Source organism: Mya arenaria, chromosome 6 (genome assembly GCF_026914265.1).
Source record: "Mya arenaria isolate MELC-2E11 chromosome 6, ASM2691426v1".
Taxonomy (NCBI): Eukaryota; Metazoa; Mollusca; class Bivalvia; order Myida; family Myidae; genus Mya; species Mya arenaria.
This window is the reverse complement of record NC_069127.1, coordinates 55,405,356-55,420,789: the sequence shown is the minus strand read 5'-3', so window position 1 is coordinate 55,420,789 and position 15,434 is coordinate 55,405,356. Positions and strand designations below refer to the sequence as shown.

Sequence of the window (15,434 nt, the reverse complement as noted above, 5' to 3'; positions counted from 1 at the left end):
CAAAACATATCTTAATTTTACTTTAGCCCCAACGCTTTTCGATTACCACTTGCGGATCCGGGGGGGGGGGGCGTCAGAGTTTACTCTCTATTGCAATATAGGAGAAAAGAAAGTTATGAGTTACGCCCAAAATGCACCATTTTGGACTAGAAATTGTCACAAAATGCTTGGGGGAATACCCGCAACCCCATCGCTAACACTTTAAACCAAATGAATTTCTGTTCGGAGGTAGGGATGCAAGTCGAAAGGTTACGACCCTAATTTACGCCCCTTCTTACGTCGAGTCCTGGATCGGCCCCTGATTACAAAACGGATCGTATACGAATTTTATTAATTACACGTCCTCTCATATACATTCATCAAATCTCGTCTCATAGAGGGCGCAACGGTACAGTACATGTATAAGGTATACAAATCATATTAGACGCATGTAAATATAAGATGTAAGCGCTTTAAATTTGTTTTTTTATGTACCAGGCTGCGGAACTCTCATTTCCCCAACATTCGGCACAGTAGATCTCACAGCTGGCGTATTGTTCGATGCGGTGGCACAGTTCTCGTGCAACGAAGGGTACACGTTGAATGGCGTTACATCACGCACGTGCCAAGCGGACGCGTCTTGGAGTGGAGCCTCTCCGACCTGCACGATTAAAAGTTTGCATACGATTATTATTTATTTTTTTAAATAACTTTCAAATCTATATTTTGGTTTGTAAAATTTCAAATTAATAAGCGGTTGATATACCAGTTTTAGTATACTATTACATAATCATAACTCGGTTAGAATATATAAATGCTCTGCTTGGAACAGGTCATGCATGAATCAAGTTGATATGGCTTATATAAACATGCATTGTTGGGTTCAATTTGAACTATAACAAAAAAAGCAAATACTTTGTTAAAAATGCATTCTCACAAATCGATTTTTAATATTTTTTCGTCTTGAAATGGGCCAAATTGCGTAAATGTCTGGAAACAGGTGACATAAAACTGCTGACATTAGAGCAAACCGCATTTTTTATATGCGCTTGAAAACCTTAACCATAACCCTCGAAAATTGATGTTTTAATTAAGAAAATTAAAAGTTCGGCAGTTTTCCAAACAACTGAAATATGTTTTTTTTGTGTGAAATATATCGTATGACTGAAAGAAAGGCATTGATGCCAAAATCAACTGTCAGTCTTTGAGTGAAAGTGCAGCTATGAAATATTTGTTCTTTAAGATTGTGGTCCATTGACGGCACCAGGCAACGGACAAGTTCTCACCGTGGACGGAACCACGGCCGGCGCGACCGCGCAGTACTCTTGCGATCTCGGGTACTCCCTAGCCGGCCTCGGCACTCGCACGTGCAGCATGGACGGCGTGTGGACTGGATCGCCACCCACGTGTGGAATACTTGGTAAATTTGATAGTCTGCTAAGATTTGTATCTTTATTCGGTGATTTTTTCAGATATAAATTGTTCACGCCTAAGTTAATCTTATGGTCATAAGTCATTGACTTCATACTTTTTATTGATCAGTAATTGATAAGAATTTATCCGATTAGCTACATCGTTCTAAAATCCTGCGATACCAGTGGGGAAGGCATGAGCCTGAACACTGATAATAAAATCATGTTTAAAATATTTAGTTAATAAATATAACTGTATACTATAATAACAAAACAATTCAATTGCAACATCTTTAGAGTCAACGTAATAAGAAATATGAAAACTGACTATATATAATTATTCAAACTCAATACAGACTGCGGTCCCGTGGCTAGCATACAAAACGGCGCCGCGACTTACGACCCGGGTACGCTGTACGGATCTACTGTTTTTTACACGTGTGACGCCGCTAACGGATACGGAATAACTGGCGTCTCCAGCCGCGTGTGCCTCGCTACTGGTTCATGGAGCGGCTCACAGCCTTCTTGCAACCTCCTTGGTAATTATGCTTAATATTTTGTCCTCTAATAATAATAAATGGGTTCTCTGTTGTAATGGAAGGTGACCAATACTTTAAAGGCGCACATTATGGTATAATGCCATAATGATTCATTATTATTATTGTTTTAAAAACATTAATATTTTTTTTAAAATGTACCTAAATCATATGCGTGTTTTTGTGTTTACTATTTAAGGAAAATGAGTTAAACATGAAAATGCATTAAAAATAAATAACATTTTTTTGCATCAAGCTATAGTGTGCGCCTTTAAGAAAAAATTCAAATGTTAGAAACGTGAGTTATTCTTGATTTAGAATTCTAATAGTTATCCCTTCACTGGTTGATATATTCACATATATACTTTGGCTGTATTCATAGAGCATATTTTGTCATTCTTAATTCTAAATTCTTAAAGTGTTTATAGTCAAATAAAATCAAAAGTAATTTTAACATTAAGTTTTTTTTTCCAATAAGGTCAATAAAAGATTGTATTTTGGAAATTCTTAAGTTTTTATTTCATGTGATTTAAGAGATACTAAAATTAAGAAAGCGAATTGGTTAGGAAATGACTTAAAAAGATTTATAAAACCGCCCTTATAATGGAAGGCGACCAATACTTTAAAGGCGCGTAATAAAGGTTGATATCACTTTTTTTAAAGATTTAATTTAAAAACGCATTATCTCATTTTAGTTTATTAATTGTTAAAACGAAAAAAACATATAAAGTATGTTGAATTAAAATATATAAGCGATGTTTCTGCAATATAACTGGGGATTTGTGGCCACGTAGCCTTTAATTAGAATTACCTTTAAAAAAGTAAAAAAACTTTCTGTACCTAAATTATTAGTTTTTTTAACCATTGAAGGCAATTGAGATAAACATATGTATTAAACATGCATTAAGTATTGCATTAACTTATATTGTGGGCCTTTAAGAAAAAAAGTAAAATGTTAGAAACGGGATTGATTCTTGGTTTACAATTATAATATTTATTCTTTCAATCATGGTTGATGATAAAACTGGATTAATAGAACTTCAAATATAGTGTTTGCCTCATTGTGTTTTGAACTGAATATACAAGAATATCTATGCCGTTTTAAAAGAATAATACAGTCGAATCCCGTTTGCTCGAGCACCCAGTTGCCGGCGAAAATACATCGAGCCTCGGATAAATCGAGCCAAGCGGGAATTGTTACATTCAGTGCAAATATAATCGGTCCTTTAGATTCCGTTCGTGCGAACGAGGATATCGAGCCAAGCGAGTTCGAGCTAACGGGGTTCAACTGTTTTTATAAATAGACACCTTAATCTGTGTCTTTGGATCGATACAATTGATTTCTAGGTTTTGTTATTGTCACATAGAATATGATGTTGGCCCAATAGCTGTTAAATGAAAAACTTTATGAAGTTATTTACCTTAAAGTGTTACTCTTATTTACTGTCATTATAATAAACATAACGTTTGAGGGATACACTTTTAACTATATACTTAATAATGCATTTATGGAAAATACCAATAACTGATGAAACGATTGTATCCGTGTATTTAAAAGCTGAAAACGCAAACACAATAAATGATTGGTGAGTCCTAAATGATTAACAGAGATCAACGATCGTCTCAAAAGGTAGAAATACCGTGTTTTCTGCACATTTCTTTCAAATTGAACATAGATTCATTCATAAGAATCGTTGTTTCCGACATGTATTCATCAAGTAAGTTAAAACAATTGTATTTATGGTGGGACTGCTTATTTCGGAGTGAGTGTGCATCTTAAAGAAAGTTTTGTTTTCTACAGACTGCGGCACGCCCACAACTCTAACGAACGGTTTCTCGGTACACAGCGGAACCAAGGTGGGAGCGACGGCCACCTATGCCTGTAACTCCGGTTATGGCCTTGTAGGAGCTGCCTCCGTCTCCTGCCTAACTTCCGGCTACTGGGATACGCTTCCGGTCTGCCATGGAGGTATCTAAACAGTCCTCTTCAAACTCAATCAGATTATTGTGCATTTTTCATAACATTTCAGTAAATAATCAAGTAGTTTAATATTTGACCCTATATGTCTACAAGTTTCGGGGGATGTTGACATAGAGATTTCTTACTCAATTTCCATTTGTTAAACACTCTAAGCGATTCGTTATTCTTGATAGTGACTTATTGATGGTTTCGATTTCTGGAGGAGGAATAGAATGCGTTACCGTTTGAGAGAATTTCAGAAAGGAAAAGGACGTTACGTCATCATTTCTTTCGGTACATAATGCATAGGTCACACACAACTGATAGTTGACGTGTGCTTAGTAAATGATGCAGCGAAAAAAAGGTTACTGAGAGCAGTAACCCTAATTAAATACAAATGAGAGCCTTAAATGCTTATTCATTTAGATACAGACTACATATAACTATGCATATAAGTTACATATTTTAGTTACGCTACCCAATTCCTAAAAATACACAGGGCAAAGATAAATGATTTGTATTAATGCACAACCGGCCCCAATTCTTCTTAAGCTTAACAGGCTTAAGTCACTTATTTCAATTAGCCAAAATACATACTGAAAATGGATTTTGATAAATGAAAAATGGTTTATTCTGATAATCGTACAGATTATTTCTACATAATTTCTAAAAATTCTTGAAGATGTCTATATAACACATTTTATAGAACAACAAAAATAGTGAGATTAGCTTAATCCTGTTATAAGGGACTTAAGAAGTTACGAGAAACTGGGGCCCGGTCTACATAGTTCGGTATTTTAATGGGCCTGGGGCGCTTCTATAAAGGATCTAGGCGTTACTCCAATCCAAGAAAACGTCCTGTTCTCAGAACACTTTCTTGCCAATGAACTGTCCGCGAGTGTTCCTCATCCTTTTAAAAAATACCAAACTTACAATAGTTAAAGACTTTAAGACACGCGTGCTTTCCAATCTCTAATTTACAACAAGTTAATACGAAAAGAAAAAAAAACCATATCCAATAGTCAGAGCTGTGGGACCACTCTAGATGTCATTCATCATAGGGCCCGCGGCATTTGGGGTTCAAAATTACTAATTTGGCGATTATCCCACAAAACGGTGGGAATAAAAACTCCCCCTTTGGCATCAAAAAATATGTTTCAGTCACACTTGGGGATGTGACGGGGTCAAACATAATGCAGCCACTATAGGGCGCGGGCAGACCTTTATAAACTCTACAACAACCACAATTAAATCTGTATAAACCGCACAGATGGCAACACATTGATTGCTTTTATTTCCTTAACACTGTGCATTGGGTTCATTTAAATACTGACTGAAGTTTAATTTACTCAAATATGCAGCAAAACAATAAGATAATATCACTCGGTGAAATATATTCGCGATCATACACTGAAACTAATAATTACTCTCCGTATATTTTGCAGACTGCGGTAGTCCGCCGTCGGTCTCCAACAGCATGGTGACCACAAATGCGGGGATGATGCTGGTGGGCGGCCAGGCCACCTACACGTGTGAGGATGGATTCAGTATGTCTGGTTCTGCAACAGTCACGTGCCAAGCATCAGGCGAGTGGTCAAAGGAGCCGCTGTGTTATGTCGGTGAGTTGTTTATGTTTTATTTTTATACAATAGTCTCGGACGTCATACACTATTGGTAATGGTCTCTTTATGTCAACGGCGACCTGAATGAGCCGCTTTATTAGTTGGTGTTTGTATTTTCGTGTGGGCCAATGGCAATCGAGGAATCTATTTCATATTTTCTGTTCATTCCTTTTAAGTAGATCGATTCTGACGAATGCTCGCACTATAGCTAGAGTATATTTTAGTCCGTCTTGTATTCCACCCAAACAAGTGTCAGTAGTAAAAGGTAGCATATACTTGGTGTTTGCATTCTGTCGGTCACAAATTTGACAGACGTGGAACACCTTAAATTATCTTTTTGTCGGTATCAAGAAAATGATTTATCTTCTTTAAACCCGTTGTGTCGTCTGAAAGTGTTTAAAGAAAAGTATCCTCTCTTTTTTCTTTTTCCAGTGACAAAACCATTTGGCGACGCGTGTACGTCAACGTCACAGTGCGTGACCAGCGCGGCCACGTGTAGGATGGAAGCTGGCGTCTCCACGTGTCAGTGTGCTCTCACTGGAGAAACGTATGAACCTCAGATGGATGCCTGCCTTAAAGGTATGCACGGCTTTGCCACGGTTTTGTTTAGCCGGAACTCCTCGGTCATTTTCCATCAAAAATATTTTCTGATGTACTAGTATATGGACGGTTTACAATGTCAGAAATCTTCGCATTTAACTACGCTGCAAGTAGATCGCGTAGTAATTTCAATTCATCAGTTAAAGTGACACTCTTATTCAAAATCAATACATACACATGTATAACAAACATCAATTTTGACTGATAAACCTTTAACTACTTACTAAATAATGCATTGAAAAATTTCAAAACAATATTTGAACCGTGTATTTGATAGCAGAAAGCGCAAGATATTAAATGATTGGTGAATGCTAAAAGATTTACTGTGATTTACTATAGATTCATAATGTAGAAATACCGTGTTTTATGCTCATTTCTTTCGAATTAAACTTGGTATCCTTCATAAGAACCATGATTGTTTTCGACATTTTTTTCATCCTCTTTGGATTTTTTAAACAATATTATTAATTGTGGTAAATCTTATTTGGGAGTAAGAGTGCATCTTTAAACCTAAGGTCTCTTAGGAATATTAATCATTTATGTAATAATACACTTTACTTGGAATCCATTTGAACTAAGAAATACAATTTTCGCGTTAAAATACAATAAATAATATTTTCATATTTTTTCGAACTACTTCTATTGAGGTAGTGTCATCCGAGTTTGCTTTCGAGGGAAAATGGCCGAGGTGGTCCGACTGATTCTTGTCATGTTCCGATACAACTTTTACGTCAACCCAATGAAGCGATTAAGGTCGCGTTTTAAGTCACCAAAGCTGTGTATTCTGTTAACTGCCAATCATACATTTGGCACGGATATCTTAAGAGTTTGATTTCAGCCCAGTTTAGCAGTTCAAATTTAGCTGTGTTGTCAGTTAATTTGCATTTAGTAGTTTTTTTTAACCACACAAATCTACTTGCATAGTTACTCTGAATACTATTTGTATGATTACAACAATGTATCTAGGTTTCAAGCCTAGAGTATCACATATGTGTGTGATTGAATAATAATAACTGTCATACATAACAACCAACTGAGATGTGTTTTTCAGTATGCCCGACCCTACCAGAAGGCAACCTGCTTTACGGTTCAGTGATTTTCCCTGATATACCGTCTGCCGGTCAGATTGCCGTGTACTCGTGCGACGCCGGATATGCGCTCTCCGGACCCGCCCTCCGCACGTGCCTAACTTCCGGTATATGGAGTGGAACTGAACCGGAATGCACGTTCGGTGAGTATTAGTGACGTTATAATTATTGCGTGGCATGTATTTATACTGATTAAATATAATCTGACATTCTGACATTTTAACTTGTTCTTAGCAATTATTTTTAGCGAGACAAAACCCAATTGTTGAGTTAATGGTGAAGAGCTTTTGTAAGTACGACCCGCCCAAACTTATTTATACCTCCTTCAGGATGCCCAATGCCAGACAGCCCGGAGAACGGCTACGTCAACGTGTCAGACGGCATGGTGGCGGGAAACAAAGTCGTTTACTCGTGCAAGGCGGGGTATACCCTCGTGGGCGTCAGTGAACGTATATGTGAGGACGACTCTACTTGGAGCGGCCTCATGCCCTCATGCGCAAAGGGTAGGATTTTCATAATTAAAGAATATCAGGCGTCGTCTTGTCGAACAAGCACCTACATGCCTATCGATGATTAGTCCGTTTTCTTTTACGTTCTAACATGTCCATGGCCTTCCCAAATGTATTAAAGGGACCAGACACCAGACGGTCCCTAAATCGACAATTTCAGTATTTCCCAAAAACGAGCTTAAAATTATCAATATGGACTAGAATCGGGCCGATGCTACATCGTTTGACATGAATAAAAAGTCGTCGCTGTCTTTGCTTAGATTACCCGTCTGAAAATTACGCGTAATGTTTTCCCAGTTTATAGTGTGTATATTTAAGAATTGAACATTATTTTTCTGCGTTTCATTGATGCATGAAGTGTCAAAAAAATTACACCTCATTTGAACACCCATATTTTTAAAGAAGGGAAATACACCTGTTAACAACTTCATACTATGACGTGACGTCATAGATTGTAAATACACGTAGAAGTAGCCCGGTTTAATATAAACATTATTATTTCGCTACCTATCATACTGATTCCGTCCGAAAATATGTAGTGTCCTCCAGTCCAATATTTTGTTTTTTCTTGGCATCTCAATAAAAGTTCGAGATAACCTGGACATCGAGACAACAGAGTTCGACATAGCGAGTTTCGACTGTAAATCAAATATGATAACCTATTTGCACGTTTATTGAAATGTTTCCTGACGAACGAGGTGGCGTTCAGACAATTAAAATTCTTTGTTTCATTTTCAGAATGTCCGGAACTGCCGGGGCTAGAACACGGGTACATCGACATGTCGGCCGGCACGTGGGAAGGCGCACAGGCCGTGTATGTTTGCGAGGAGGATTACGGACTGGTTGGGGAATCCACTCGCACGTGCCAGTACACGGGGCAATGGGGAGGCAAAGAGCCGCGCTGCTTATTTGGTAAGAATATTCAGAACTTTGAAACAGACATAATTATTTCCTTTTGCATCACAACTGTATCGCTTTATTCATTCTCATAAAACAATCGTGATTAATTATTTAGTTTTCATGGACATTCCCACTTTTAGTATGGTTATGTTCGGTTTCATAGTTGGCGTTTAAAACTTGTAGCTGTTACAGATCCTTATTATTTCGCGAGACCTAATCTTTTATGTATAAATATATTTATTTACGTGAAACTGATTTCACTTATTAACAGTAACAGCGTGCGGTTGTTGTGAGTTATTCCGGCTACAACGTCTCGATGTCGATACCAAGTTTCAAACTATTTACCCTATTCGCTACTTCCTTTCCAGCAATTTTCCCCGACATAATCCTGGCGTTGGGCAGTCTGTTCATCTTCCTCGTCCTCGTGGACGTCTTCATCGTTATCTTCTACTTCTTCAACAAACACAGACAGGCAAAGGTAGGGATTACAATAGTACAGGGTCCAGAGTTCGTCTGGTACTCATCTTCGTCTTCGTGGACGTCTTCAGCTTTATTTCTTACTTCTTCAACAAGCACAGACAGTTAAGATAATGGTTTATACAGTAGTAGAAGGTTCTGTAAAGTTCTGCTATTCTGCTTTGTCCTCGTGGACGTCTTCATCCTAATCTTCTTCATCTTTAACAAGCACAGACAGGCTAAGGTAGGATCTACAATAGTAGAGGGTCCAGAGTACGTCTGGTTCTCTCTTTTGTCCTAGTGGACGTCATCTTCATTATTTTCTTCTTCTTTAACAAGCACAGCAAAACTATGATAATGGTTACAACAGTAGAGGGTTCGGTTTAGTTCCGCTATTCTGCCTCGTCCTCTTGGACGTCTTCATCGTTATCTTCTTCTTTTTAAACAAGCACAGACAGGCAAAGGTAGGGATTACAATAGTAGAGATTCCAGAGTACGTCTGGTATTCTTCCTCGTCTTCGTGGACGTCTTCATCGTTATCTTCTACTTCTTTAACAAGCACAGACAGGCAAAGGTAGGGATTACAATAGTAGAGATTCCAGAGTACGTCTGGTATTCTTCCTCGTCTTCGTGGACGTCTTCATCGTTATCTTCTACTTCTTTAACAAGCACACACAGGCAAAGGTAGTGATTACAAAAGTGGAGAGTCCTGTTTACGTCTGGTATTTTTCCTCGTCCTCCTGGACGTCTTCATCGTTATCTTCTACTTCTTTAACAAGCACAGACAGGCAAAGGTAGTGATTACAAAAGTGGAGAGTCCTGTTTACGTCTGGTATTTTTCCTCGTCCTCCTGGACGTCTTCATGCTATCTTCTACTTCTTTAACAAGCACAGACAGGCTAAGGTAGTTATTACAAAAGTAGTGGGTCAAGAGTACTGCTCCGTCCTTGTGGAAGCCTAAATCGTTATCTTATACTTCTTCAACTAGCACAGACAGGCAAAAGTATGGATTACAATAGTAGAGGTTCCAGAGTACGTTATTTTCTCTCGTCCACGTGGACGTCTTCATCGTTATCTACTTCTTTTTTTAAAAAGCACAGCTATACTAAGGTAGGGATTACAATAGTACAAGGTCCAGTTTACGTCTGGTTTTCTGCCCCGTCCTAATGTAGTTCTTCATCGTTCCCTTCTACTTCTTTTACCAGCACAGCCAGACTAAGATAATGGTTACAATAGTAGAGGGTTTGGTTAAGTTCTGCTATTCTGCCTCGTCCTCGTGGACGTATACATCGTAATCTTTTTTTATCTTTAACAAGCACATATAGGCTAATGTATGGCTTACAATAGTAGATGGTCCAGAGTTGGTCTGGTTTTCTTCCTCGTTCTGGATGGACGTCTTCTACTTCTTTAACAAAAAAGGTCGGGCTTACAATAGTTATAATCACTATTGCAGTTGGGTGTTTGAGTATGTAAGCTCATTTGTAGTCATACTCGGGCCTTGCCCATTCTGCGAGTGCTCCGATAAGATTGTTAGTCATTTAAGGTGTTTGGAGCACAGACACGATGTAACACTGAGAGCTACCCTGGTTCTTTAATGAGAACAAGTGTATAGCACTATCACACGGGACACCCATTTAACTTCCCTCCCGGAAGATTAGTATTTTAGTGGTCTTGCGGGGAATCGAACCTGCGACCCCTGGAATGAAGGTCAAGTGTGTTACCACTAGACCACGGATCCGCCACTATTTGACACTCACTATGATAGCTTTATTCATCATTCCAAAGTGTTACCTATTTTGCATATTTCATTGTCAATTGCATTTTTATTGACAGGAGGCGGAGTTTGACCGACTCGAGAAGCAGAAAAAGGAGAAAGAGAATGCTGATTCTGATTCCGATGATGACAGCTTCAATATACCTGCGCCTCGCCCCCATGTGGGCCCGTACAATGCGGTATTCATAATATTTATAATCCATTCTTTATACGCGTCAATAATGCGCATACGCCCATTTGTAGTTCAAAATGCAATTTCATTTCAAGATGGTTGAAAGTTGGTATTTATTCGTTTTTAATGTAAAAATGGCCGAGGAGTTCCGAATTAGTGGTTAGCGCACTCGCTTCTCACCAAGGCAACCCGGGTTCGAATCCCGAATTCGAATGCGCCTGGGCGCATGTGAGTTTGGTTAGCGGTCACCAAGCCGGACAAGTGGGTTTCCTCCGGGAACTCCGGTTTTCCCCACAAGACAAGACCACACTCTCACGTAACATCGTGCCAACGAGACTGATCAATATAATGTTGTAATAACTTGTTTCACAATCGTTGTAAAATAAATAAGTTTAAACTTAAATTGGCAAACAAATCTTAAGCTTTACTTAAGTTTGTTTAAGTCAGTTATTCAGATGCAATGATGTTTTGTTTCCTTCAACCGCTGATGATGTTATATGGAACACATCATATAACATACAAACCTATTCCAGCGTTTCGACAACCGGCCCCGCATGTACTCCCCCTCACCGTCCGAGGCTTCCTCCACCCACCCGCTACCCAAAAAGACCACCCGCTCCAAGGTGATCCGAGGCCGCGCAAGCTCCGCTATTAAAAGCATTTTCTCCAAGGGCCGGAAGTATGAACAGGATATTGATGAGAATGGCGTGACGCCCTACGGTGCCACAGTCTTTCCTCAGCCGCCTGACACCACCTATACAAATGTGCGTCCGAGATAAAAAGTGTTTACTTTACCTATTACTTATTTGGGAGCAATTTAATAAATGGTTTTTAGGTTAAATTTAAACATTTTTTTATACGAGCTGTGGGTTTCGAATAAGGCAAATAATTGAAAAGTGAAACAGGAATCGTATGAGAACTAGAAAGTGAAAGATTCTAGCTTTGATTAGCATCTGTGTTTGATAGATAAATAATGCACTGAAAACTACAGGGACAAGTCCAATAGTCTTACATTACAAAATAAACACTGTTTAAAGGTACAAGGGAAGGGCCAAAGACATCGAACTGGAGACACAAATATATAAACACGCATTAAAAAAGTTTTACCGAGTTATCCACTTGGTAATCAAGTTTAGACTTTTTACTTCAAAAAATGACCATTCTATAACCGTTTTCCTCCTTGCGTGTAGAAAAGAGAGCACACTATCAGAACATTCGGAACAACCTCGGATGTATGCCGGTACATCAGTTTAAGTATTTCGTAATATTTTAAATAATCGTTTTAATTAATTTGAGCGTTCTTACATGTAATTTGTATGACTTAGTTTAAATTGATTCCTAGTGAATTGCATTATTGCTTAAATAATGAAAATTCCCAAGAGTAAAATCATTAAGTTTAAATGCAAAATTGCAACTTGCAGCGTAGTTAAATTAAAAAAAATCTGACATTGTAAATCGTCCATATACATCCGAGGTTGTTTGCGATGGAAAACGGCCGAGATGTTCCGAATGACTAGCAGAATATACTAAGTGATGTTCGGTGACCAGTCTACAATACATGGATATAGTGTATATTCTACATTTTTCAGGGGGATGGCGGCTACCAAACAGCCAACAGCGAAGACCACAACGAATCTTTGGACTCGTCCTTTGAGGAGAATCGCAACTGACACAGTTCTGTTAATTGTTGACTTCAGTATTTTTGTTATAATTGCTCTTGAGGACAACGGGTTTTGACCATGAATCAGATATGAACTTGCAGACAGGCATTTAGTCCAGTTATTTATGATAGAATGTCTGACATAAACAATCATTTTGAGTGAAGTTTTAATTCATTGGCATGTTTATAGTGAAATGGATGTATATTTTAGATAATTACAGTTAAAGAAAGTACATAGCCCAAATTTCTTACGCTCCCCTTCGTTTATAATGCCTTCATCTACGATTAATCCATAAACTTGAATCTAATATTTATTTTCGAACTTTAGTAAAATATCACTGCAAATTTGTTCTGTGTTAGACGAATATCTTTCGAAATTAAATGTTAAAATCAATCTTAAGTTTTCAAATGTTTCAACAAGGTATCAATGTCCGCCATCTTTGTTTACTTGATGTTATTTATAGATTTTCAAAAGGTAGTGAGTGGTGAATCTATATATGCAAAACATCTAACGATTTTAAATCATGGAAGCAACTACAAGAAAGAACCATCATGAATATACAACGATAATTTAGGGCTAAACGCATTCGAACCAATTAGATTTGACTGAATAGAAAAACGTTTGCTATTATATCAATTTATTCACTTCTTTTACTTCCGCCCCAGCCTACTTATATCTGTTGAAACCGGAACTCTGAAACGATCGTAGTTAGTTTTGGTATGTGACTAAGTCATTGGTTATGATTTATCTTTGTGTAAAGGGAATCCATAGTGCAATAGTGGGTGGGGAAGGCCAAAAATTAAAACGTTTCAAAAGTTCATGTTTTATTTAATTTTGAGGAACGATCTTTTTCGGGTGTAAAACATACTTTCTTTGTGACATGTCTTGGGGAAGTAAGGAGTTGACCAAATTTTACGAAAGAAAGTTTTATCAAATTTGGGGTAAAAAAGCATTCAGATTATTTTCGGAAAAGTCTTAACAGCCTTGTTTTGTGTCAAAATGCCCAAGTCTACCTAGATAACAATGTCTTGTAGGTTCTGATATCTTTTCAAATAAGAAAGACATTAAGTAAGATAATGAAAAATAGTGGATTAAATTCATTTCCCGGTAACAAAAATGCAAATATCTTTCTTGAAATAGCTGCAATCAAACAAAACCACAAGTCATTGTTGATTTAGAAGTACTGACAGTTTTGACGCAAACACATATTCATTTTGTAATAAGACATTTCCGAAAATATGTAAATGCTTTTTATTAGAAATCTGATAAAATCTTATTTTGTCAAATTTGCACAACTCCTGCTTACAACTACACATGGTGCAACGGATATATGACTAATGCTTGCTAAATATTGAACTCCAAAACTAAATAAAAAATGATTCTTTAAACATTTTAGTTTTGGTCCTTCAAATGACATTTGTACTGTGGGAGGCCCTTAATTTGGCGACGCATGTGATTACACCTTCTACATTAATGCTTTAAAGATAAACGTTTTAGAATTTATACTTGATGTTTATTGCGAGGAAAATAACACATATATTACAATATTATGCTTTGTTATGCGTATACATATAAGCATACTATCGAACTTACATTTTATATACCCGAGGGGTTCATTTTACAATAGGCTCGCTAAAAATGTTTTCGTACCTCTTCAATTTTGAATATTTGAACGTTGGATAGTATTGTAAAAGTTGGTGTAAAAGAGAAGGGGTTGAACTTAATGCCTTAATACCGTGGATGAATTAAATATTGTACCTAATAGATAAGAAAATAGACTTTTATTAACAATAATCCATTGGCCCTCCCTTAAAAGTCTATTTCGATAACTCCAAAGCTGATCATGGATATCAAAACTCCACATAAAAAACTGGTATTTGTACCAGCTGACAAAACAGCTAATAATGTAATCATAGTTTGACGTTTATATTATGTTAATACTATCATTGAAGAGTTACAGTCTGCTAGAACTTACGTTCCTAGCCAACTCAATGAACAAAGTGTTATTAAAAATCACATTGATTCTAATGTGAAATTTCAAGTTGAATGATGATCATAAAACATTCCTACAACACACTGGTTACCTAAAATGCATAAAAAAATCACGATTTATAGTTAATTCCATTTCTTGATCTACTAAACACGTTTTAATTTTACTAACATCCAGCTTAACTCATGTGAAAAAAATACTGTTGCAATGTTTATGAGAATTCTGGAATAAATCTCTTTTGGTCTATCAATAATTCTTTAGATTTAGTTAATGATTTTGAAAGAAGACGACATAAGGTCTCAGTGCTTAATACTGATTACTTTTTAACGCTTTATACATCTATTCAACAATATTTAGTAAATATATCTATTGGACATGCACAGATGTCATGGAAGTATTAAATTTTGTACCGAATTATTCCTTTCAAAATTCGGTGAATGTTTATATAAGTAAACAATAGACATTCCAATTGGTGCCAACTATGCAATATTGGTTGCACACCGTTTTATACTGCTTTGAAAGTGAATATAGGTTGAAAATATCTAAGTCTGGAGATCTCGCCCTTGATGATAAATTCAATAGCACTTTTAGATATATTCATGATATTCTAAGTTCGGATAATCCGGTATTTGCAGATGACATTAAATCGATATACCCTTCCCAATTGCAACTTAATAAATATAACACATCCAATTGAAAAGCATCCTATTTAGATCTTGCGCGCAACACGAAGTAAGGGAAGATATATTGAATGTCAATCTTTATGATAAACGTGA

General features: G+C 37.1%; 1 protein-coding gene across 1 annotated transcript in view; it reads left to right on the top strand.

Annotated features, from left to right (window-relative positions):
- Window positions 1-13,317, top strand: part of LOC128237917 (fibropellin-1-like) — a 39,306-nt gene extending 25,989 nt beyond the window's left edge. The window contains exons 24-36 of the mRNA XM_052953493.1: window positions 478-654; window positions 1,223-1,399; window positions 1,748-1,930; window positions 3,729-3,896; window positions 5,333-5,506; window positions 5,942-6,088; window positions 7,161-7,340; window positions 7,527-7,700; window positions 8,445-8,618; window positions 8,975-9,084; window positions 10,895-11,014; window positions 11,541-11,771; window positions 12,597-13,317. Of these exons, the coding sequence (XP_052809453.1) occupies window positions 478-654; window positions 1,223-1,399; window positions 1,748-1,930; window positions 3,729-3,896; window positions 5,333-5,506; window positions 5,942-6,088; window positions 7,161-7,340; window positions 7,527-7,700; window positions 8,445-8,618; window positions 8,975-9,084; window positions 10,895-11,014; window positions 11,541-11,771; window positions 12,597-12,677 (2,096 nt within the window). The 3' untranslated portion in view covers window positions 12,678-13,317. The remainder of the gene's footprint in view (window positions 1-477; window positions 655-1,222; window positions 1,400-1,747; window positions 1,931-3,728; window positions 3,897-5,332; window positions 5,507-5,941; window positions 6,089-7,160; window positions 7,341-7,526; window positions 7,701-8,444; window positions 8,619-8,974; window positions 9,085-10,894; window positions 11,015-11,540; window positions 11,772-12,596) is intronic.
- Window positions 13,318-15,434: the final 2,117 nt, after the last annotated feature.